At 41.2% G+C, this 24314-nt stretch overlaps 1 protein-coding gene across 1 annotated transcript in view; it reads right to left on the bottom strand.

Moving 5' to 3' along the window:
* Positions 1 to 13355: 13355 nt before the first annotated feature.
* The window catches only part of LOC138854780 (glycine receptor subunit alpha-4-like), a 128560-nt gene continuing 117601 nt past the window's right edge, over positions 13356 to 24314 (bottom strand). The window contains exons 9-10 of the mRNA XM_070099834.1: positions 17699 to 18004; positions 13356 to 15680 (exon numbers count right to left, since the gene is read on the bottom strand). Of these exons, the coding sequence (XP_069955935.1) occupies positions 15558 to 15680; positions 17699 to 18004 (429 nt within the window). The 3' untranslated portion in view covers positions 13356 to 15557. The remainder of the gene's footprint in view (positions 15681 to 17698; positions 18005 to 24314) is intronic.

The raw sequence follows: 24314 nt of genomic DNA, 5'->3' as shown, positions 1-24314 counted from the left end.
AGGAGGCCTGGTCACAGACCGGGCCGCGGGGGCGTTGACCCCCGGAACTCTCTCCAGGTAAACTCCAGGTCAGCTCCCGATCCCACCCCTCCGGTGGCTGGTACTGGGCTCACTCTCTCCTAGCTGTGTGGCCCCTGTCATATCTATTCACAAAGCTGTGTAGGATCCAGCCTCCACCACATCACTCTGCAGCTCTTTCCACTTCTTAACCACTCTGAGACTGAAGAAATATTTTCTAGTGCTCTTGTGACCATTCCTTGTTTTTACCTTCCTGCTGAGCCCTCGTGTTCCTGTTTCCCGCCTCACAAACAATCTGACTCTGCCCACTCTCCTGTTTATTGTTAGTATAGACCCATGGCTGTCTTCAAGAAGGCGCTGGACAGGCACCTAAAGTTAAAACCTGATCAGCCAGGCTGCGGTTTGTACGTCGGTTTGCATGCGGCCAGCAGTAACAGCCTGGATAATCAGGCCCTGATCCACCAGGAGGCCTGATCACAAACCGGGCTGCAGGGGAGTTGATCCCGAAACGCTCCCCAGGTATACTCCAGGTATGTCACCCTGGGGAATATCTATCCTCCAGTAGTTAGTTAGTTTAATATGTTTATTATGCACCCCATACCCATCCTGTGGGCGGTAGTCAAAAGATTACAGAGGTACATAATGGGTCCAGGGACTGGGCCTCAAAGTCTTGATAGCTGAGCAAGTTACAGAGGTAATGAATTCACAATTTACAAAGGTAATGAACTCCAGGTAGGTCTATCATCGGGTTTAGCTCACTTGGTTTAGACAGTGCTTCTGCTCCGTCTTGCAGAATTCATGGTGACACTGTCAGGTCCCACCAACTTTAATTTATCCAACTCCATCAAAAAAAATAATTTAACTCTTCTCCAGTTGTGTGTATGGTGTCCAGTACCTGCTGGTGCACTCTTATCTCTAGATTTCTTGGCACGGCCCCTGTTTCCACTGAGAAGAACTCTTTAAATCCTTTGGTCAGTATGGCATAAACTTCCTTGTCATTCTCCGTGAGCTCTCCTCCTTCTTTCTTCGGTTGAATTACCTGGTCTTTTTTCTGTTGTTTTTCTGCGAAGCAGTTTTTGTTTAGGCTTGGTCTTGGTTGCTATGTCCTTCTTAAATTGTGTGTGTGTGATTGTATGGGTTTCAGATATCTAAACACTGATACATTTGCCAGAACAGAGAAAACAAAACACGTTGATAAGAGACACCTGGTTTGAGTCAGTTATATCAGACAGTTTGGTCGCGGGTGGAGGGAGGAGAAGTGGGATGGAGTTTGTTGGGATGGGGGTGGAGTTGGTGGTGTGTGGCCCTGGAGTGTCTTGGAAGGAGGAGGAGGAGGAGGAGGAGGCGTTTACCTGGAGTTTACCTGGAGAGGTTTTCGGGGGTCATCGCCCCTGCGGCTCGGTCTGAGACCAAGCCTCGTGGTGGATCAGGGTCTGATCAACCAGGCTGTTACTGCTGGCCACACGCAAACTGACGTACGAACTACAGACCGGCTAGTTAGGTACTGACTTTAGGTGCCTGTCCAGTGCCTTCTTGAAGACAGCCAGTCTTCAACATCTTTATTATGCACCACATGCCCATCCTGTGGGCGGCAGTCAAAGAATTACAGAGGTACATAACGGGTCCAGGGACTGGACCGCATTATTGCTGAACAAGTTACAAAGGTAACGTTCAGCTATCAAAACTTTGCGGCCTAGTCTCTGGACCCATTATGTACCTCTGTAATACTTTGACCACCACCCACAGGATGGGTATGACATCTTGTGACGTAACTGATAAGCGTCCCTTTAGCTATCTGACACTTCTATACATTAGTTAATTAGTATTACGCACCCGTTACCCATATTGTGAGTGGCAGTAAAACCACTACAGAGGCATATAATGGATCCAGAGTCTGGTGCCCAGTGCTTTAATAGCTAAGCATGCTGATGGTAATGCACTATTTACAAGTTTATGATTTGGTCACAAGTGTACCGGTAATGAGTTGTTGATGAAGACATCATTTCAGTCACAAAAACATTAATGTGATGTATAGAAATATAATTTGTTGGGTGAGGCTCCGTCCAGTGGCTTACGCACTGGCTTGGAGTGTTACGACTCACTTGGTTTAAATCCCACCCATTCCGGGGTTTACCACTTTATAGATTGTGTGTGATTTTGAATTACATTACTTCATATTTTAGTAAAGTACGATTGATTTCAGACAGGGTAAAGTTAGTTAGATTAGCCGGTATTCTCCCGGCCCGGGCCTTTTCCAAGTGGTGGCCCGGCCTTGGCTCCCTCTTTAGGGAGTGTCTGAGACCTAAGTCTCCCATGGGAGGCGGCACAAGTACCTCCTCATCTTTGGGACCAACTGTCCCCAGGCCTAGCCACAAGCTAGGCCTCTCTGGTGTGCCATCCCCGCCCCAAGGGGGCAAATGGGAATGACAGTCTTATGAGCTAAAGGCTCGGGCTCAGGCACCTACCCTACCCTAGAAGGGTTAGGCATGGTATCGATCACAGGGTAAAGTGGTTATAGGTTATTTACAACAGGCAAAGTCATTGTATTTTTCCATATTGGCTGATAATATGATACCAGAATTTTCTGACATTTCGTGAACATTTATGAGTTGTCTCTGAATTCATTATTTTTTTCGCATTTCAGTACATAATGACACAAGGTGTGACAATAATCCATCTAACAAATCTTTTATTTAGTTACGTTTTGATCAGCTTGTGATGACACAGCTGATGTAGATGTGAAGACCTTATAAGAAAAGATAATAAATACAATGAAGATAAAGATAGGGACAGTGAATATATTATTCCACTTAAATACAGTTTTATTATTAAATCATAGTACAATAATATACTTGGGAAGGGAGAAACTGGATTGGATATTAAGATACGTGGAGAATATATCGAGATAGGGAATACACAATTATAGTCAAAATGAATATACACTTACAGTATATTAGATCAGGAGGACAGGTCACCTCTGGGAACTCAGTCAGTCTCTAGTAACAGGTCCAAAGACCACACATTGGCTACAGCTCTCTCTCCTAAGATCTCCAACAGAGTCTCCAGTTCTCGTTCCTCAGCCAAAGTACTGCCCTCTGTCAGTCCACTGCCCCAATTTCTACATAGCTCTGCACACCGGTCAGATCTCTTCCAGAATTCTCCCTCTTAGCTGTTTTCTGTATTAGGTCCGCCGGTCTGTTTCCCTGGGCTTATAAAGACCTCCAGACACCCACCCCCTGTTACTCCAAGGTCTGAGGGCCACTTTCCATGGCTAGCAAATCACCAGAGTGACAACATTAACACTATCTAGGTGTTCTGTAGCTTGACTGCTAGAGCACTCATCTCACACACACACTGAGGTCCAGAGGTCGATCCCCAGTACAGTTGGAAAACATTAGAACGTGTTTCCATAAGACACCTGCTGACCTTGTTCATCCATCAGTAAAATGGGTACCTGGATGTTAGTCGACTGGTGTGGGTCGCGTCCTGGAACAAAATTGACCTAATTTGCCCTAAATGCTCTGTATAACAAGCGGCTTTCTATATAGTAGTATGTCATTGACGTCAGCTAGGACTGTATACCTTGTACATGTACTTGTAGAAAATAAAGATATTAATATTATATTATTATTATCTCCTAGTTTATGGATATTCGCTTGCTCAGACAATAAGACCTGGGAAGCCAGACCACAGGTATTCTCTCTTGGGATATTCACACCCAAGTCTCGAAGCCTAATGATCCAAGATTAGCGGGACTCATGGTGTCCTGAAATGTGTGAAACGTTTCGTCTGCTTTTACATCACACTCACAATGATGTTTTGTTCGTCAGGAATCAGCAAAGCACCTGATGACACGGGTCTTTCACACGTGATATGATCAGTGATCAAGCAACCACTGATGTACCAGTGTTGGGAATCAGTGGTCAAGCTACAACTGGTGTACCAGTGTTGGGTAACAGTATTAAACAACCACTGGTGTACCAGTGATGAGTAACAATATTAATCAACCACTGGTGTACCAGTGTTGGGAACCACTGGTTAAGAATCATTCCCTGGAACATCTTCGACACTCTACCATAATTTGAAGCCATCAAATAATCGTATTCAGAATTTTAATCACGAAAAATAAATGAGAAAAGGCGATTTATAGAACAAGATTTCACAGAAAAAAATTGCTACCCGTGTAAACGTTTTTATTAACTCATTTATCCAATTTCTACAAAAAAAACTGAGATGATAAAATAAATAACGTGAATGACGGATTAATGAAAGGCTTCGAAGTTTAAAGATATTTATTATACATCGTTACTGAGGCAAGCGTTTAACATTAAGACAAAAGAATGATAGTTTAGTGGAAGAGAAGGATGATAATTTTTTTACAAACTAGGTTATTGATACACACACACACACACACACACACACACACACACACACACACACACACACACACACACACACACACACACGCACAGACACACACACACACACACACACACACACACACACACACACACACACACACACACACACACACACACACACACACACACACACACACACACACACGCACGCACACACACACACACACACACACACACACACACACACACACACACACACACACACACACACACACACACACACATATAGAAGAGGCCTAGTGTCTAATCGACATGTGCCTAAGAAAAAAAAATGGTAACTAACACACACACACACACACACACACACACACACACACACACACACACACACACACACACACACACACACACACACACACACACACACACACACACAAACACACACACACACACATATATATTATTTTTTTATTTATTATCACACCGGCCGATTCCCACCAAGGCAGGGTGGCCCGAAAAAGAAAAACTTTCACCATCATTCACTCCATCACTGTCTTGCCAGAAGGGTGCTTTACACTACAGTTTTTAAACTGCAACATTAACACCCCTCCTTCAGAGTGCAGGCACTGTACTTCCCATCTCCAGGACTCAAGTCCGGCCTGCCGGTTTCCCTGAACCCCTTCATAAATGTTACTTTGCTCACACTCCAACAGCACGTCAAGTATTAAAAACCATTTGTCACAATATATATATATATATATATATATATATATATATATATATATATATATATATATATATATATACATATATTGTGAAATTGATATATTGCAGTATTACCTATACGAGGGCTCAAATCATTAATATTACTGGAGTGTAACATTGATCACCATAAATTGTGAATGTAATCTAACTTCCAGATACATATGATTTGTGTATGGTACAGACTCCATTCATTCATTGTACAAGTGATGAGCTTAAATGTGCTTATGACTGGCGGCCAAATGTACCAAAAGTGAGCGAAGGAGTGTACATGGGACTAATACATGGGTTTACAAGACCTTTGGGTCGATATCGAGGCTATCTGTTGAGGAATTACTGGGGTCTAGATACCTCTAATTCGGTCTAGATAGTCGAGGCAGGAATAGTAAAGAGGAGGCTCTCTCCCTACCCTTCACCTACATCAAGCAACCCATCTGCCTTGAAAAATGTGTAGAAAAAATGCCCGGAAATTAATTAGGGAATGTGGAATAAGAATTTTATTTATGCACTATATTTACTATTATTGTTATTATCAGTAACAGTACCACTACTACTGCTGCTATCAGTAACAGTACAACTACTACTGTTACTATCAGTAACAGTACCACTACTACTGTTATATCAGTAACAGTACTACTACTGCTGTTACTACTACTACTACTACTAATACTATTACTATTACTATTTGTACTACCACTTCTGCAAGTGTCACTGCCAGCATCACAACTTAACTGGTCGACCATATTTTAGCAGTGTAATACTACACAAGTATTACACTGGACTTATTTCCATTGGTGTCAAGGACTCCAATGGAAATAAATCACTTCGTCTCTGACTTGTTGAGTTATCGTAGGTAATTTACACTATGTGTGATAATTGTACTTATGTGTACCTGTACCTAAATAAATTTGCCTACTTACTTACTATATGTCATTGTTCAGGTGACATAATCAAGCACTGCACTATCTTTTGGAATCCAATATACAGCTGGATCATAAAGAAATATGAAAGAGAGAGAGAGAGAGAGAGAGAGAGAGAGAGAGAGAGAGAGAGAGAGAGAGAGAGAGAGAGAGAGAGAGAGAGAGAGAATCAGAATAATATAATGAACTCCTACCAGAGTTCCGTAATCAGTATGTTTTATAATGTTATTTATATAACTACACCCGCCTTATCCATGATGAATTCATCGTACAGGTGGAAATATAGTGAAATGATACACAGTACACCAGACTTTCACCTGGGGCTAACTACTGAGGCTCGCAGGGCCCTACGTCTAGCTATTATACCGGGTGTTTCAAATTGATGGACTCAGTTTCAAAGCAGTTTATTTCACGATCGGATCCATCTCTGTGAAACACCCTGTACAATGTCATGTAAATTACTCTTGTTCTTCATGGTACTCTGCCTTAATAAAGAAAACACAGAAGGATACTCTACAAATCACCCAAAACAAAATGGTGAAATACAGCCTGGACCTGGGTCCAACAGAACATGTTGACCAGGATGAATTACAACAACTGGATATGGTGAATGTTGAAGACAGAGTAAAACAACTGAAGTTAAATCATGTTTATAAAACTGCTCACACAATCCAGAATATGTTGCTGTCAGGTTTGCCAAGGAACCAAAACCAGTATGGTAAGTGAACACAATTCTACAGGTGGTCAGGCCTCAAACACATTTTATTATACAGTCCTAGCATGAGCCAGTGCAGCAAGAGAGTTTGAAGGTACCTAATGAATGAAGCTACAGGAAGGGATGAGAGTGATTTCTTGTATAGCTAACATTGGTGTACTTATTATTATAAGCCGATCCTCTCTTTAATGTTCATGTAAATAACTCATTTAGCTTTGTTTCTGTCGCTCTGTTAGTGTCAGGTAAAGACCCACAATATATTGCTAATGTTTTAACACTGGAACTGGAGTCCTGCAGCAAATGGTTAGTAGACAACAAACTATCATTACACCTAGGGAAAACTGAAGCCATTCTCTTTGGCACGAAACATAAACTGAGAAGGGTAAATAATTTTAATGTTCAGTGTAATGGGGAGTCCATCACTTTGGTTTCATCAGTAAAATATCTGGGAATCCCCTTTGACCCATGCATGTCAGGAGAATTGATAGGGAACAGTGTAGTAAAGAAAGCGAATGCCAAACTGAAGTTCCTGTATAGACAAGCACAGTGTCTACCTACTGAGGCTCGCAGGACCCTATGTCTAGCCCTTATACAATGCCATATGGATTACGCTTGCTCTTTGTGGTACTCTGCCTTGACAAAAAAAACTGAAAGATAGACTGCAAATCACCCAGAACAAAATCGTAAGATTCATCCTGGGGCTGGGACCAAGAGAACATGTAGGCCAGGATGAATTACAGCAGTTGGATATGCTGAATGTTGAAGACAGAGTAAAACAACCGAAGCTAAATCATGTTTATAAAATTGCTCACAGTGTCCAGAATATCTTGCTGTCAATTTTGTCAAGGTTGGGAACCAAAGCAATCATAGTACTAGGGGGAGAGAGCACAACTTTGTAGTACCCACAGTCATTGGCCAGGCTTCAAACACCTTTTATTGTACAGCAATAAAGGAATGGAACAGACTGCCCGCACATGTCAAAGCCAGTCATAGCATGAACCAGTTCAAGAAGAGTGCCAAAAGGTGTCTGATGAATGTAGCTACAGAAAGGGAGGGGAATGATTTTCTATTTTTTAGCTAACATACGTGTAAATTTTACCTTATTCCTAGTAATGACCCTCGTATTGTAGATAGTCTTAATGACCCTCGTGTAGTAGATAGTCTTTTTAGTATGATAATAAGATGTTATCTTCATTGTAGAATAATAAGAAAATATTATAACCTTTATATTATAATAATAAGGTAAAAGGACCCCAATGGAAATAAGTCACTCTGTCTGACTTTTTTGGGTTATCCCGGGTTCTCTACACATATGCTGCTATGTATGATAATTCTATGTAACTATTTGTGTATACCTGAATAAACTTACTTACTTACTTACTTAATGTAAGTGATTTTTACACAGTTGAGTTACTTAGGTATTTTATTGTTTTAAAGTTATAATCATGACTGATCCCCGGGAGTGTAGAAACACTGGGCGTGTTTCCTTACACCTGTTGTCCCCGTCTACTTAGCAAGCAAGTAGGTACCTGGGTGTTAGTCGAATGGTGCGGGTAGCATCCTGGGGGACAAGATTTAAGGACCCTAATGGAAATAAGATAGTCCCTCGATGACGTGCTGCCTTTCTTGGGTTATCTTGGGTGACTAATCCTCCGGGGTTAAAAATCCGAGCAAAATCATATCTCTTATCTTACTGTATCTTACAGCTGGGCTTACAATAATCAGATACTGGAAGGACCCTAATGGACATAAGTCACTTGGTCTGACTTTTTGGGTTATCCTAGGTAATTTACACACATGTTACTATATATGGTAATTGTAATCGACCAAATATGTGTAACTGTACTTATGTGTACTTGTACCTAAATAAATTTACTTTCTACAACATAGTCATCAAATGGACATACATCAAAATAATTTAGTTTACCTCTTATTTATTCGTTTTTTATAATTAAGTAATTCTAGAAGGGGAAATTATAGCAAAGCAATAGAAACTATGTAGTAGTATATATTTTTTACATTTATCTTTAGTAAGTAAATGTAGTTAAGTTCAGCTTACACAATTTCGGATGATTAATATTGTCAAACATAGTAACATTTGTAAATTACGAAGGATAACCCCAAAAAACTAAATGAAGAGATATTTTGGTCATTATTTAGTTTAGAATTCCATAAAAAAAGGTTATGTATTTCGTAAAAGTACCAGCATTACCTGGGTAGTGCAAGAGAGTAATTTGGTAGCAAAACCTAATCTAGAAAAGGACCCCAGTGGAAATAAGTCACTCTGACTTTATTTAGGCACAGGTACACATAAGTACAACTATCACTAGGTGCCCCGTGGCCTGGTAGGCAATGATTTTGCTTCATAAGATGAGTGTCCGTGGTGCGATCCCCGGCAAGGGTGGAAACATTGGGCGTGTTTCCTTACACCTGTTGCCCTGTTTACCTAACAAGTAAGTAGGTACTGGGTGTTAGTCGACTGGTGTGGGTCGCATCCTGAGGGGGACCAAATTGAGGACCACAATGGAAATAAGACAGTCTCATATATATATATATATATATATATATATATATATATATATATATATATATATATATATATATATATATATATATATATATATATATATATATATATATATACATATATATATATATATATATATATATATATATATATATATATATATATATATATATATATATATATATATATATATATATATATATATATATATATATATATATATATATATATATATATATATATATATATATATATGAAGGAGGGGTGTTAATGTTGCAGTTTAAAAACTGTAGTGTAAAGCACCCTTCTGGCAAGACAGTGATGGAGTGAATGATGGTGAAAGTTTTTCTTTTTCGGGCCACCCTGCCTTGGTGGGAATCGGCCGGTGTGATAATAAGAATAATAAGAAAATATATATATACCTGGAGTTTACCTGGAGAGAGTTCCGGGGGTCAACGCCCCCGCGGCCCGGTCTGTGACCAGGCCTCCTGGTGGATCAGAGCCTGATCAACCAGGCTGTTGCTGCTGGCTGCACGCAAACCAACGTACGAGCCACAGCCCGGCTGATCAGGAACTGACTTTAGGTGCTTGTCCAGTGCCAGCTTGAACACTGCCAGGGGTCTGTTGGTAATCCCCCTTATGTGTGCTGGGAGGCAGTTGAACAGTCTCGGGCCCCTGACACTTATAGTAAGGGCTCTTAACGTGCTAGTGACACCCCTGCTTTTCATTGGGGGGATGGTGCATCGTCTGCCAAGTCTTTTGCTTTCGTAGTGAGTGATTTTCGTGTGCAAGTTCGATACTAGTCCCTCTAGGATTTTCCAGGTGTATATAATCATGTATCTCTCCCTCCTGCGTTCCAGGGAATACAGGTTTAGGAACCTCAAGCGCTCCCAGTAATTGAGGTGTTTTATCTCCGTTATGCGCGCCGTGAAAGTTCTCTGTACATTCTCTAGGTCGGCAATTTCACCTGCCTTGAAAGGTGCTGTTAGTGTGCAGCAATACTCTAGCCTAGATAGAACAAGTGACCTGAAGAGTGTCATCATGGGCTTGGCCTCCCTAGTTTTGAAGGTTCTCATTATCCATCCTGTCATTTTTCTAGCAGATGCGACTGATACAATGTTATGGTCCTTGAAGGTGAGATCCTCCGACATGATCACTCCCAGGTCTTTGACGTTGGTGTTTCGCTCTATTTTGTGGCCAGAATTTGTTTTGTACTCTGATGAAGATTTAATTTCCTCATGTTTACCATATCTGAGTAATTGAAATTTCTCATCGTTGAACTTCATATTGTTTTCTGCAGCCCACTGAAAGATTTGGTTGATGTCCGCCTGGAGCCTTGCAGTGTCTGCAATGGAAGACACTGTCATGCAGATTCGGGTGTCATCTGCAAAGGAAGACACGGTGCTGTGGCTGACATCCTTGTCTATGTCGGATATGAGGATGAGGAACAAGATGGGAGCGAGTACTGTGCCTTGTGGAACAGAGCTTTTCACCGTAGCTGCCTCGGACTTTACTCTGTTGACGACTACTCTCTGTGTTCTGTTAGTGAGGAAATTATAGATCCATCGACCGACTTTTCCTGTTATTCCTTTAGCACGCATTTTGTGCGCTATTACGCCATGGTCACACTTGTCGAAGGCTTTTGCAAAGTCTGTATATATTACATCTGCATTCTTTTTGTCTTCTAGTGCATTTAGGACCTTGTCGTAGTGATCCAATAGTTGAGACAGACAGGAGCGACCTGTTCTAAACCCATGTTGCCCTGGGTTGTGTAACTGATGGGTTTCTAGATGGGTGGTGATCTTGCTTCTTAGGACCCTTTCAAAGATTTTTATGATATGGGATGTTAGTACTATTGGTCTGTAGTTCTTTGCTGTTGCTTTACTGCCCCCTTTGTGGAGTGGGGCTATGTCTGTTGTTTTTAGTAACTGTGGGACGACCCCCGTGTCCATGCTCCCTCTCCATAGGATGGAAAAGGCTCGTGATAGGGGCTTCTTGCAGTTCTTGATGAACACAGAGTTCCATGAGTCTGGCCCTGGGGCAGAGTGCATGGGCATGTCATTTATCGCCTGTTCGAAGTCATTTGGCGTCAGGATAACATCGGATAGGCTTGTGTTAATCAAATTTTGTGGCTCTCTCATAAAAAATTCATTTTGATCTTCGACTCTCAGTCTGGTTAGCGGCTTGCTAAAAACTGAGTCATATAAGTCTACTAACGTAAATTCTGAGCGCATAGGTATCTTGCGTTGACAGGTAAGATAAGTGTGTCACACTGACAAGGTTCATAGTACCAAATGAACAGGATGGGTTCTTGCCTTTTTTTTTTTCTGTACATTTATGCTGCGTACATCCGAAATGCTGTACATATGGGCTTTCTGATTATTGTATGCTTCGTAGGTACGGTAAATTTGAAATATAAAAGTAAAATTAACTGAATGTGAGAGAGGGTACAAACCTGGTATTTAGAGAAAGCTCCCAAATATCTACTCATCAGTTACTGTTTAGATCAAGGACTCCAGTGGAAATAAATCACTATGTTTGACTTTCCTGGGTTGTCCAAGGTAATCTACACATATGCTGCCATGTATGATAATTTATGTAACTGTATTTATGTGTACCTGTACCTGAATAAACTTACTATCAATCATAGATGGTAAAACACTTAGTGTTTTCTTCAGTAACTTATCATCCTGTGCATGTCAGAACTGAATACACTCTACCGAACTGACGAGACTGAGGAAACTTTTGAGTCTCCTGCTAAGCTACAGCACTCTTTAATTTTTTTAAGGGAGTTTGTATAAACACACCAAAAACAGGCGTATTTCAAACCATATCCACGTGTAATTCATTCCTAATCAAAAGCTTTCTCAGAAGCCTTTGTCACTATAACCCAGGTACTTAACAACGTATGTATTATTAAAAATCTGCTAATAAAAGGTGCACCACATTCATTGTAAAGTTGTGCCTGTTGACTTACCTCCCTAAAGTGCAACACATTCATTTGGATTAAACGGAAGACAGAGTTGCAGAGAACAAATATTGTACAAATATTGATCAGGCTTCTGGGTGCATGATCTTTGTAGGATCGATGGCTGAGTGGATAAGGTAACATGTGTGTTGTGTTGTCTCTTGAGGCGGGACAATGTGTCGTGGGGTCGAACCCTGGCCTGCCGCAGTTTAGTAAATGATTCAAAACCACTTATTTCGTGGTTTCATTCATATATATATATATATATATATATATATATATATATATATATATATATATATATATATATATATATACAAGGAATTCGCAAGAGCAGGCGAAATATACACAAACACTGATCTCTGGCTGAAGGAGACTCGAACCTTGGAACAAGGTACGCAGTGCTTTACCAATCTACCCACACTGGACCAATACCTTGGATAGACTTTGATCTCAAGGTACGCAGTGCTTTACCAATCTACCCACACTGGACCAATACCTTGGATAGACTTTGATCTAAGGCAGCCAGCTTTCAGGGAGAAGGCTTGCAGCTTTTCATCTCATCCCTTGCATGCATCAGCCTTACTAGAGATATTAACAATGCAAGGAATTTGCAAGAGCAGGCGAAAATTGCACAAACTCTGGCTGAAGGAGACTCGAACCTACGAACCTTGGAACAAGGTATGCAGTGCTTTACCAATCTACCCACATTGGACCAATACCTTGGAGTCCAGCTGCTCTAGACTTTGATCCAAGGCAGCCATCCTGCTCTTGCGAATTCCTTGCATTGTTAATATCTCTAGTAAGGCTGATGCATGCATGGGATGAGATGAAAAGCTGTAAGCCTTCTCCCTGAAAGCTGGCTGCCTTGGATCAAAGTCTAGCGCAAGCTGGACTCCAAGGTATTGGTCCAGTGTGGGTAGATTGGTAAAGCACTGCGTACCTTGTTCCAAGGTTCGTAGGTTCGAGTCTCCTTCAGCCAGAGATCAGTGTTTGTATATATATATATATATATATATATATATATATATATATATATATATATATAAATTATATATATAATAATATAATATTGGTTATTAATGCAAAACATCTATGCATAAATACACTTACCTACGTGATCATGTATGAAAATCTTTGTACACTATATGGAATTTCGACCATTAAAACAGACGGTCCTGTGGACTCACTGCAGCGCCGTCTGTTATGGGATTATTGACAAAATATAATTGTTATGGCTATCACTATTTACAGAAGCGTGTAATTTTCTCCTTCTTGTGGTTAAATACCCCAAGCTAACATTTTATTGAACAAAGTTCCATTGAAAAAGACATCATAACGATTTCTTATATATTTGCGATTACGTTGGGTGTGAAAGACGTCTCTGAGGCCAGTCAGAATAATGAGAAATTCTTAGCCACTTTTTGAGATGGAATTAATTTTTTTTAGCATCGTAGGCTGTTGTCAGAATAATGAGAAATTCTTTGCCACTTTTTGAGATGGAATTAATTTTTTTTTTAGCATCGTAGGCTGTTATAAGATGACCATTAATGGTGTCTTAGTCGGCAGATACAGGAGGATATTAGTCGTGTTGATAATGGTATAAAATACCGACAAGTTGATGATTAAGAAACACCTTCAACAGTTGAGTATCTTCATTGATGAAACGTTTCGCCTACTGTGTAGGCGAAACGTTTGAACAATAAAGATACGCAACTGTTGTACGTCTCTCAGTCATCGTACTAGTTTTGTCTGAGTGGAAAAGTATGCAAGGAGGTGCAGCCTGTACATAAAATGGTTATAATAATAATCATAATTTTTAAATGGGTGGACTGGTAAGCCAGCGGAAGGCCTCGGTCGGATGACCAAAAGCTCCAGCGTTCCTGACCCGCGTCAGGAAACACTTGTCCTGTTTCCTGACAATCCAGGGAGGTCACCAGGTGACCAGGTGACCTCCCTGGGGCGCAGAGTTGAGCAAGGAGCCAAATTTGTTTGGAAATACAATAAAGATAAAGAAATTCAAATACAATAACGAATATGACAAAATATAATAAAAAAAATGGGGAAAATATTTTTCAGTTTACCAAATTAGATATGCCTTCAGGGTATATCGGCACCCAGTGCCTATTTTTCCCTAAGGTGCCATGTGTTGACAGCCAGTCAAGGGCCAACCCCCGTGTATATGAGTTCCTTAAATTATTTTCACCGAGATTAGCGATGCCTATTCAAAAGAAAATCCTAGTGCTACAGTATTAAAACAAATCTTCCCAAAACATTACTAATCTTATTCCACGTGATTTGTTGGGCGTCGACGCATCAATACGAACCTCAATCGTCAGATAATAATCTCTAATGGTAAGATAACTGAGACATGCTCTTAAATTTAAAGATTTGAATATCTTTAAATTCTACGTTTGATGCAGAAGAGTAAAACTTTAGATGTTTCAGTCCGTCTTGGGCCATTATCTGGATGGATAACGATAATATCCAGAAGTGGCAACAAGGTTATTTAAAGTCCCTTTTCCGAATTTGTGGGTTTCTGTAACCCACATAACCTTCACAAACCTAATTGTCTAAGTCACGGTGAAGCTTGTTATAACAACTTTCGGACCACCATGTAACACTTCTCTCAGGCTTCAATGTAAACAAGAGCTTCACGGCGAATTTCTTCAAACTTTTCAGTTTTCTTCTTGCATTTTACTCACGTAGGTTAATATTTCTGAACAGTGATGACTCGCAGACGCCATCTGGTTTTCAGCTGCGAAGTTACTTTGTATCACTATGTCTTTCTCGATAATGGATTTGTTTTATATACATTGTTGATTAAAATTATCACTCGTCTTGTTTCTTCTTTCATAGTTGAGATATTTAGCACAGTAACAGAGCTATGAGCTGGTATAATGCTTTACAAATCACCCGGGCCACGGGGGCGTTGACCCCCTAAATCCCCTCTAGGTATACATTCCAGATATACCTTATGGGTAAGCCTCTGGGGCATGACAGAGGGGTGACCTTGCAGTGAAAGCCAGGCTTAGGATAGTTTGTCACTGCACTGCATCTACCGCTGGCACTGTCACTGCACTGTATCTACAGCTGGCACTGCTGCTGAGCCTCGCTGGCACTGGCATTGCACTGTATCTATCGCTGGCACTGTCACTGCACTGTATTTACCGCTGGCACTGCTGCTGAGGCTCACTGGCACTACACTGTATCTATCGCTGGCACTGTAACTACACTGTATTTACCGCTGGCACTGCTGCTGAGCCTCTCTGGCACTGGCACTGCACTAGAACCACTCGACGAAGAAGACGCACCAGTATATGATGTTGAGCACGGTAAAGGAGGTGGGAAAGAGAATGCGGGAGACTCGGTCGATCAAGATGGCTCTCTCTCTCCTCCGGCGCTGATGCTGACAGTGAGGGAGAAGATCGAGGTTAGCAGCAGACTCGGCAGACACAAGCACAACAAATAAAGCAGACACAGGCACAACAAAGACAGAAGACACAAGCTCGACAAATACAGCAGACACAAACACGACAAACACAGCAGACACAAGCACAACAAACACAGCAGATCTTACTTATCATTTAAAAAAGTATTTAATTTTACGGTTTTAAAATTCACAAACAGCTATTGTTTTTACTTCCCATTAATACCTAATAAATATTAAACTCACATACACAGAAATTTATATTCAAGTGAATGACAACATTGATACATACATGTATATTATATAAATAATCTAGTTGGCTGTGTATATATCCACATTATATATATATATATATATATATATATATATATATATATATATATATATATATATATATATATATATATATATATATATATATATATATATATATATATATATATATATATATATATATATATATAATGTGGATTAGTAACTCAGGAGACTTACTAACACAGGAAAGTTACTAACACAAAAAGTTACTAACACAGGAAAGTTAATAACACAGGAGGGTTAATAACACAGGAAAGTTAATAACACAGGAAAGTTAATAACACAGGAAGGTTAATAACACAGGAAAGTTAATAACACAGGAGGGTTAATAACACAGGAGGGTTAATAACACAGGAGGGTTAATAACACAGGAGGGTTAATAACACAGGAGGGTTAATAACACAGGAGGGTTAATAACACAGGAAAGTTAATAACACAGGAGGGTTAATAACACAGGAGGGTTAATAACACAGGAGGGTTAATAACACAGGAGGATTAATAACACAGGAGGGTTAATAACACAGGAGGGTTAATAACACAGGAAAGTTAATAACACAGGAGGGTTAATAACACAGGAGGGTTAATAACACAGGAAAGTTAATAACACAGGAGGGTTAATAACACAGGAGGGTTAATAACACAGGAGGGTTAATAACACAGGAGGATTAATAACACAGGAGGGTTAATAACACAGGAGGGTTAATAACACAGGAAAGTTAATAACACACGAGGGTCAATAACACAGGAAAGTTAATAACACAGGAAGGTTAATAACACAGGAAAGTTAATAATACAGGAAGGTTAATAACACAGGAAAGTTAATAACACAGGAGGGTTAATAACACAGGAGGGTTAATAACACAGGAGGGTTAATAACACAGGAGGGTTAATAACACAGGAGGGTTAATAACACAGGAAAGTTAATAACACAGGAAGGTTAATAACACAGGAAAGTTAATATCACAGGAAGGTTAATAACACAAGAGGGTTAATAACACAGGAGGATTAAAAACACAGGAGGGTTAATAACACAGGAGGGTTAAAAACACAGGAGGGTTAATAACACAGGAAAGTTAATAACACAGGAGGGTTAATAACACAGGAAAGTTAATAACACACGAGGGTCAATAACACAGGAGGGTTAATAACACAGGAAGGTTAATAACACACGAGGGTTAATAACACACGAGGGTTAATAACACAGGAGGGTCAATAACACAGGAAGGTTAATAACACACGAGGGTTAATAACACACGAGGGTTAATAACACAGGAGGGTCAATAACACAGGAGGGTTAATAACACAAGATAACTCACCCAAAAAGCCCAAACTGTCTTATTTTTATTTAGATCATGGACAGGTTCCTCCCCATGACAGATCAACATTAAGTCGACTGGTTTCCCTGTATCTATTTCCTGGAGTGGAAAAAAGACACTTATGCATAGTTGAGGACCTATATTAGAGGAAACGTTTCGCCACTCGTGGCGAAACGTCTTCTTTAATGTCCTGAACTGTACGTAAGTGTTTTTTTTCCACATCTAGTCGGTGTTAGCTTTCTAGTTTTTCAGTCTGTTTCAGTCTAACACCTGCTTGGTGCCGGGGTCAGCAGGTGTTAACAGACCTATGTTGAGTCCTGCTTCGCTCGGGTATTTGACAAGGGAATCTTTGTTTATAAGATTTACCTTTGGAGCCTTTGCTGGGCCAAGAGGCGGCGGTGGAGGGGGTGGAGGTGGCCCAAAGGTATGTTGCATGCCCGAGTGGTGTTGCATGCCCGGATGTTGCATGCCCGGATGGTGCATGGCAGGGTCTTGTATGCCGCTGAACAAGGGTCCATTTGTCATCTGGGAGGTGGTGAGATGGGAGGAGGTGGTGAAGTGGGCAGATGTTGGGAGGTGGGCAGGGCAAGATGTCTGGGCCAGAATCTCCAGTGGGGAGAGACCGTTTCCTGGGGAGGCTGCTGGGGAGGTAATGGTGGTGATGGTGTCCAGCTGGTGAAGAGAAGAAACACACGTTAATGTACCACCACAACCACCACCTATCACACATACTGAACCACCACCACCACCACCTGCAACGCATATTGTACCACCACCACCTATCACACATACTGTACCACCACCACCACCTGTAACGCATATTGTACCACCACCACCTTTCACACATATTGTACCACCACCACCTGTCACATATTGTCCCACCACCACCACCCAACACATGTTGTAACACCACCAGTAGCAGCAGTAGTAGCTATTAATAGAAATAGGAGAAGTAGGAGAAATAGGAGAAATCAGAAGAACTTAGTAGTAGTAGTATTAGTAGTAGCAGTAGTAGTAGTAGCAGTAGTAGTAGTAGTAGTAGTAGTAGTAGTAGTAGTAGTAGTAGTAGTAATAGTAGTAGTAGTAGTAGTAGTAGTAATAGTAGTAGTAGTAGCAATAGTAGTAGTAGTAGTAGTAGTAGTAGTAGTAGAAATAGTGGTGGTAGTAGTAGCAGTAGTAGTAGCAGCAGCAGCAGCAGTTGTAGCAGTAGTAGTAGTAGTGGTGCTAATAGTAGCAATAGCAGTAGTAGTACTAGTAGAAGTAGTAACAACAATGGTAGTAGTAGTAGTAATGACATTAGTAGTAGTAGTAATAGTAGTAATAATAATGACAGTAGTAGTAGTAGTAGTTGTATTAGTAGTAGTAATAGCAGCTGCATTAAAAGTAGCAGTAATAGTGGTTGTAATAGTAGTAGTAATAAAAGTAATAGTAATAGTAATAGTGGCAAAAATAATAGTAGTAGTAACAATAGTTGTAACAGCAGAAGTAGTAAATGTAGAAGCAATAGCAGTAGTAGTAATAGTGATAGTAGTATTAGATATAACAATAGTTGCAGTAGTAACGATAGTGATAGTAAAGATGGCTTCACCTACAGGAGGTTCCTGGCTGACACTGGTTCCTGGCTGACACTGGCCAGTGTTGAGTTATTTACAGCCAGGTCTGACATTTTACTGTTAATGTCAGCTGTCCATCACTCTATTGTCTCAGTGTGTCTCTGGTTGCCTTTACTTTCTAGTGTGTCACTGTCTTTATTACTATCTGGTTGTCTTCATTTTCCTGTGTTTGTCACTGTCTTTATTAGTCTGGTTGTTTTCACTTTCCTGTGTTTGTCACTGTTCTTATTACTGTCTGGTTGTCTTCACTTTCCAGTGTTTGTCACTGTCTTTATTACTGTCTGGTTGTCTTCACTTTCCTGTGTTTGTCACTGTCTTTATTAGTCTGGTTGTTTTCACTTTCCTGTGTTTGTCACTGTTCTTATTACTGTCTGGTTGTCTTCACTTTCCAGTGTTTGTCACTGTCTTTATTACTGTCTGGTTGTCTTCACTTTCCTGTGTTTGTCACTGTCTTTATTAGTCTGGTTGTTTTCACTTTCCTGTGTTTGTCACTGTTCTTATTACTGTCTGGTTGTTTTCACTTTCCTGTGTTTGTCACTGTCCTTATTACTGTCTGGTTGTCTTCACTTTCCTGTGTTTGTCACTGTCTTTATTACTGTCTGGTTGTCTTCACTTTCCTGTGTTTGTCACTGTCCTTATTACTGTCTGGTTGTCTTCACTTTCCTGTGTTTGTCACTGTCTTTATTACTGTCTGTTTTTTTCACTTTCCTGTGTTTGTCACTGTCCTTATTACTGTCTGGTTGTCTTCATTTTCCTGTGTTTGTCACTGTCTTTATTACTGTCTGTTTTTTTCACTTTCCTGTGTTTGTCAGTTCTTATTACTGTCTGGTTGTCTTCACTTTCCTGTGTTTGTCAGTTCTTATTACTGTCTGGTTGTTTTCACTTTCCTGTGTTTGTCAGTTCTTATTACTGTCTGGTTGTTTTCACTTTCCTGTGTTTGTCACTGTCTTTATTACTGTCTGGTTGTTTTCACTTTCCTGTGTTTGTCACTGTCTTTATTACTGTCTGGTTGTCTTCAAGGTCCTCTGTCTATCACTGTCATCATTATTGTCTTTATTTCTCTTCATTGGCTTTGTTGACTTTATTGTTGTCTTTCATCATTGTCTTTTTGCTGTGTTATTGTCTTGACCTTCATTATTATCTATATTTATTGTCGTCATTGTCTTTAATTGTTGTCTTTATTATTATCTATATTACTTTTTTAATATTGTTTTTATTGTCTTCTCAAGTGCTGGCATTTGTTTTCACAAATCTTTTTCTTCTTGCTGTGTGTGCGTTTCTATGTGTATATTTCTCTTTCTGTGTGTACACACATGTTGGTTTGCGTGCAGCCAGCAGCAACAGCCTGGTTGATCAGGCTCTGATCCACCAGGAGGCCTGGTCTCAGACCGGGCCGCGGGGGCGTTGACCCCCGGAACTCTCTCCAGGTAAACTCCAGGTACACGTGTGTGTGTGCATGTCTGTGTTGTTTACATGTCTCTGTGTACACGTGTTTCAGTCTGTACACCTCTATACTCACCTAATTGTGGTTGCAGGGGTCGAGTTATAGCTCCTGGCCCCGCCTCTTAACTGGTAGCCACTAGGTTCACTTCTCCCTGCTCAATGAGCTTCATCATACCTGTTCTTAAAGCTATATATGGATCCTGCTTCCACTACTTCACTTTCCAGACTATGTGTACACGTGTCTGTCTGTGTGTGTAATTGTGTGTACATGTGTGTGTGTCTGTTGTTGTTGTTGTTCAGAATAATATTAATCTTCTTTGGTATTATCAAATTGGTAATAGTTAGAGCATAATAGGTGAGCTTAACAGAGCTTTCTCTCACGGTCTTCCACTAATTGTCCTCCACGAAGATGTCTAATTAGAGCTCCAACAAATTATCCTTGAGCACATTCTCTCGAGAATAATTAGGTTTAAAGCCTAAAGGCTGGTTGATTAGTTAATTGGGTTCAGAATCTATTACACGAGGGTCACTAATGTTGTTTGATTGGTTAATTGGGTTTAAAGTATTTCTTCTAATCAAGAGCCATTAAGGCTGGTTGATTGGTTAATTGGCTTAAAGTCTCTCTACTACACGAGGGTCATTAAGGCTGGTTGATTGGTTAACTGGGTTCAGGGTCTATTACACAAGGGTCATTAAGGCTGGGTGATTGGTTAATTTGGTTCAGGGTCTATTACACAAGGGTCATTAAGGCTGGGTGATTGTTAATTGAGTCATTAAGGCTGTGTGTTGTCTATTCGCTTAAAATATTTTATTAATTAAAGTATGCATTAGACTAAACTGTCTCTGTATATACAATGTATACTGTTATACATCTTTTGTATGGCTACTGTTGTACGTCTGTTGCTTTATTTCTACTCTTGTGTGTCTGTTGTATGTCAACTGTTCCATGTGTATTGTTGTATGTCCGTTGTTGTATGTTCACTGTTGTATGTCCGTTGTTGTATGTCTACTGTTGTAAGATAAGATTGATTTGTTCGGATGTTCACCCAGGATGTCAGTGCGTCATCGAGGATGTCCGTCCTTAATCTTGTCCCCCAGGATGCGACCCACACCAGTCGACTGTATGCTGCTACAATAGGTGTAAGGAAACGTGTGTATGTCCGTGTTGTTGTATGTGTACTGTTGTATGTTTGTTTTGTGCCTGTTGTTTGTCGCTTATACATCACATCCTCCCAGTATTGCCCTTTTCTCTGGCCAATTACTACTGCAACTGTTCAGTCTTGCTCCTGATAATAGATCCGCGTCTGTTTCCCTCTTTCCGCTACTCAGTGCCATGAAGATACAGATGATGTATTTTGTGGAGGCGGCTAGCGAGTTGCATAGGCCAGACACCCCGTCACAATCAATCAGCCTTAAGTTATTTTCTGGAGTTGAGAATGATGAGGTACTGGGTGGTTGAGGGAGGTGAAGAGAGAGAGAGAGAGAGGGACAGAGAGAGTGTATGAGAGAGAGAAAGAGAGAATCCCATGCATATGCAGACGACTGTACTATGACATTTACTTATCCAAGAGAAGAAATGCCAGCTTCTCTTAGCTACATTAATCACCAGCTAAGAGCTATATCAGCTTGGGGAAACCGATGGCAAGTAACATTTGTACCTGAGAAAACACAAATAATGATCGTCTCTAGGCACCATGATGGTAATACCGGAGCAGTAGTAAGTATGAATGGGAGAGTGTTGGTACCTGGGGAAGAAGTTGATATCCTTGGAGTGAAGCTTGACTCCAAACTGACCATGAAGAACCATGTTGTAAATCTTGCAAACAAAGCAGCCAGGAAGCTTACAGCATTTCGACATACCTCGCATCTGCTTGACAGCAGGGGTTGCAAGATTCTGTGTGAGGCACAAGTACGCTCACACCTTGAGAATACTTCACTTTCTTGGTCTGCTTGCTCCCCCCCTCTCATCTGCGACTGCTTGACAGAGTAGAGAACAGAGCAAGACGTCTCATCACTTGCCTGGACCCATGCTGGATAGATCTGTCATTTCAGCAGAGCCTTCAACACAGGAGGGATGTGGGTGGCCTTACTGTTATGTACAAGGCCAACATTGTCAAAGTACCACACTTGGATCCACTTCGAGGACATCGTGAAACAAGCTTTTATGCCACAAGACGGGCAGACAGCAGCAACTTCACTCTGGCTGTACCCTTCTCCAGAACATCACTCCATCTGAGATCATACATACCCAGGATGACTCGAGTATGGAACACATTCGTACAGCATAATGATGTCAACGAGATAAAGTCAGTTGATCAAATGCAAATGCTGGCCCAGAGATGGCTCCAACTTCATCCTGTTTCCTACTTGTATGTCTCATAACAATAAAAATGCTTTCAAATGAGCTGATGTAGGTAACAGCTCTTAGCTTGCCAATAAAGTTAGGAATCCTTAACCTGTAAAGAGCTTGTCAATAAAGCTAGAGATCCTTAACCTAACCTTGTTAAACCCTGTGTAAAAGAGAGAGAGAGAGAGAGAGAGAGAGAGAGAGAGAGAGAGAGAGAGAGAGAGAGAGAGAGAGAGAGAGAGAGAGAGAGAGAGAGAGAGAGAGAGAGAGAGAGAGAGAGAGAGAGAGAGAGAGAGAGGGAGGGAGAGAGAGAGAGAGGGAGGGAGGGAGAGAGGGAGGGGGGAGGGGGGAGGGGGGAGAGTAGGGGTGATGGTGGCAGACATCACAAGTAGGAACAGAGCAGCCATAGCTTCAGGAAAGAAGTATCGCTTAACAAGCAGTTGGCTCTGTGTCTCTGGGCCGGTATCTTATGAGTCAAAGATACGAAGACAATGATGGTGATTTGGTATCTTCAGTAACATGCTGTTGAGGCATTCCCAGGAGCAAGTTGATGGAGAATGTCAAGAAGAACGATGTTTAAAGCCAGCAACAGTAGCAACAGTAGCAACAGTAGCAACAGTAGCAACAGTAGCAACAGTAGCAACAGTAGCAACAGTAGCAACAGTAGCAACAGTAGCAGCAGTAGCAACAGTAGCAACAGTAGCAACAGCAGCAGCAGCAGCAACAATAGTAACAGTAGCAACAGCAGCAGCAGCAGCAGCAGCAACAGAAACAGTAGAAACAGCAGCAGCAGCAGCAGCAGCAGCAGCAGCAGCAGCAGCAGCAGCAGCAGCAACAACAACAACAGTAGCAACAGCAGCAGCAGCAGCAGTAGCAGCAGCAGCAGCAATAGCAACAGTAGCAACAGTAGCAGCAGCAGCAGCAGCAGCAGCAGCAGCAGCAGCAGCAGCAGCAGCAGCAACAGCAGCAACAACAGTAGCAGCAACAGCAACAGTAGCAACAGCAGCAGCAGCAGCAGCAGCAACAGCAACAGTAGCAACAGCAGCAGCAGTAGTAGCAGCAGCAGCAGCAGCAGCAGTAGCAACAGCAGCAGCAGCAACAACAGTAGCAGCAACAGCAACAGTAGCAACAGTAGCAGCAGCAGCAGCAGCAGCAGCAGCAGCAGCAACAGTAGCAACAGCAGCAGCAGCAGCAGCAGCAGCAACAGTAGAAACAGCAGCAGCAGCAACAACAGTAGCAGCAACAGCAACAGTAGCAACAGCAGCAGCAGCAGCAGCAGCAGCAGCAACAGTAGCAACAGCAGCAGCAGCAGCAGCAGCAACAGTAGAAACAGCAGCAGCAGCAACAACAGTAGCAGAAACAGAAACAGTAGCAACAGCAGCAGCAGCAGCAGCAGCAACAACAACAGTAGCAACAGCAGCAGCACCACCACCACTGCCAGTTTCTTCCCTCCTTGAAGCAGTCACCGCCAGAAGCAGTTTCTTCTCTTGGTTTCTGTCAGGTAGTTTCCTCGTCTTTTCAAGCATACAGGGATCGTTTCCTGGTTTAATTCTCATGTTGTCTTTTCGTTCTTGTTTTA

Source organism: Cherax quadricarinatus, chromosome 69 (assembly GCF_038502225.1).
Source record: "Cherax quadricarinatus isolate ZL_2023a chromosome 69, ASM3850222v1, whole genome shotgun sequence".
Lineage (NCBI taxonomy): Eukaryota > Metazoa > Arthropoda > Malacostraca > Decapoda > Parastacidae > Cherax > Cherax quadricarinatus.
This window is presented reverse-complemented; position numbering and strand designations above follow the sequence as displayed.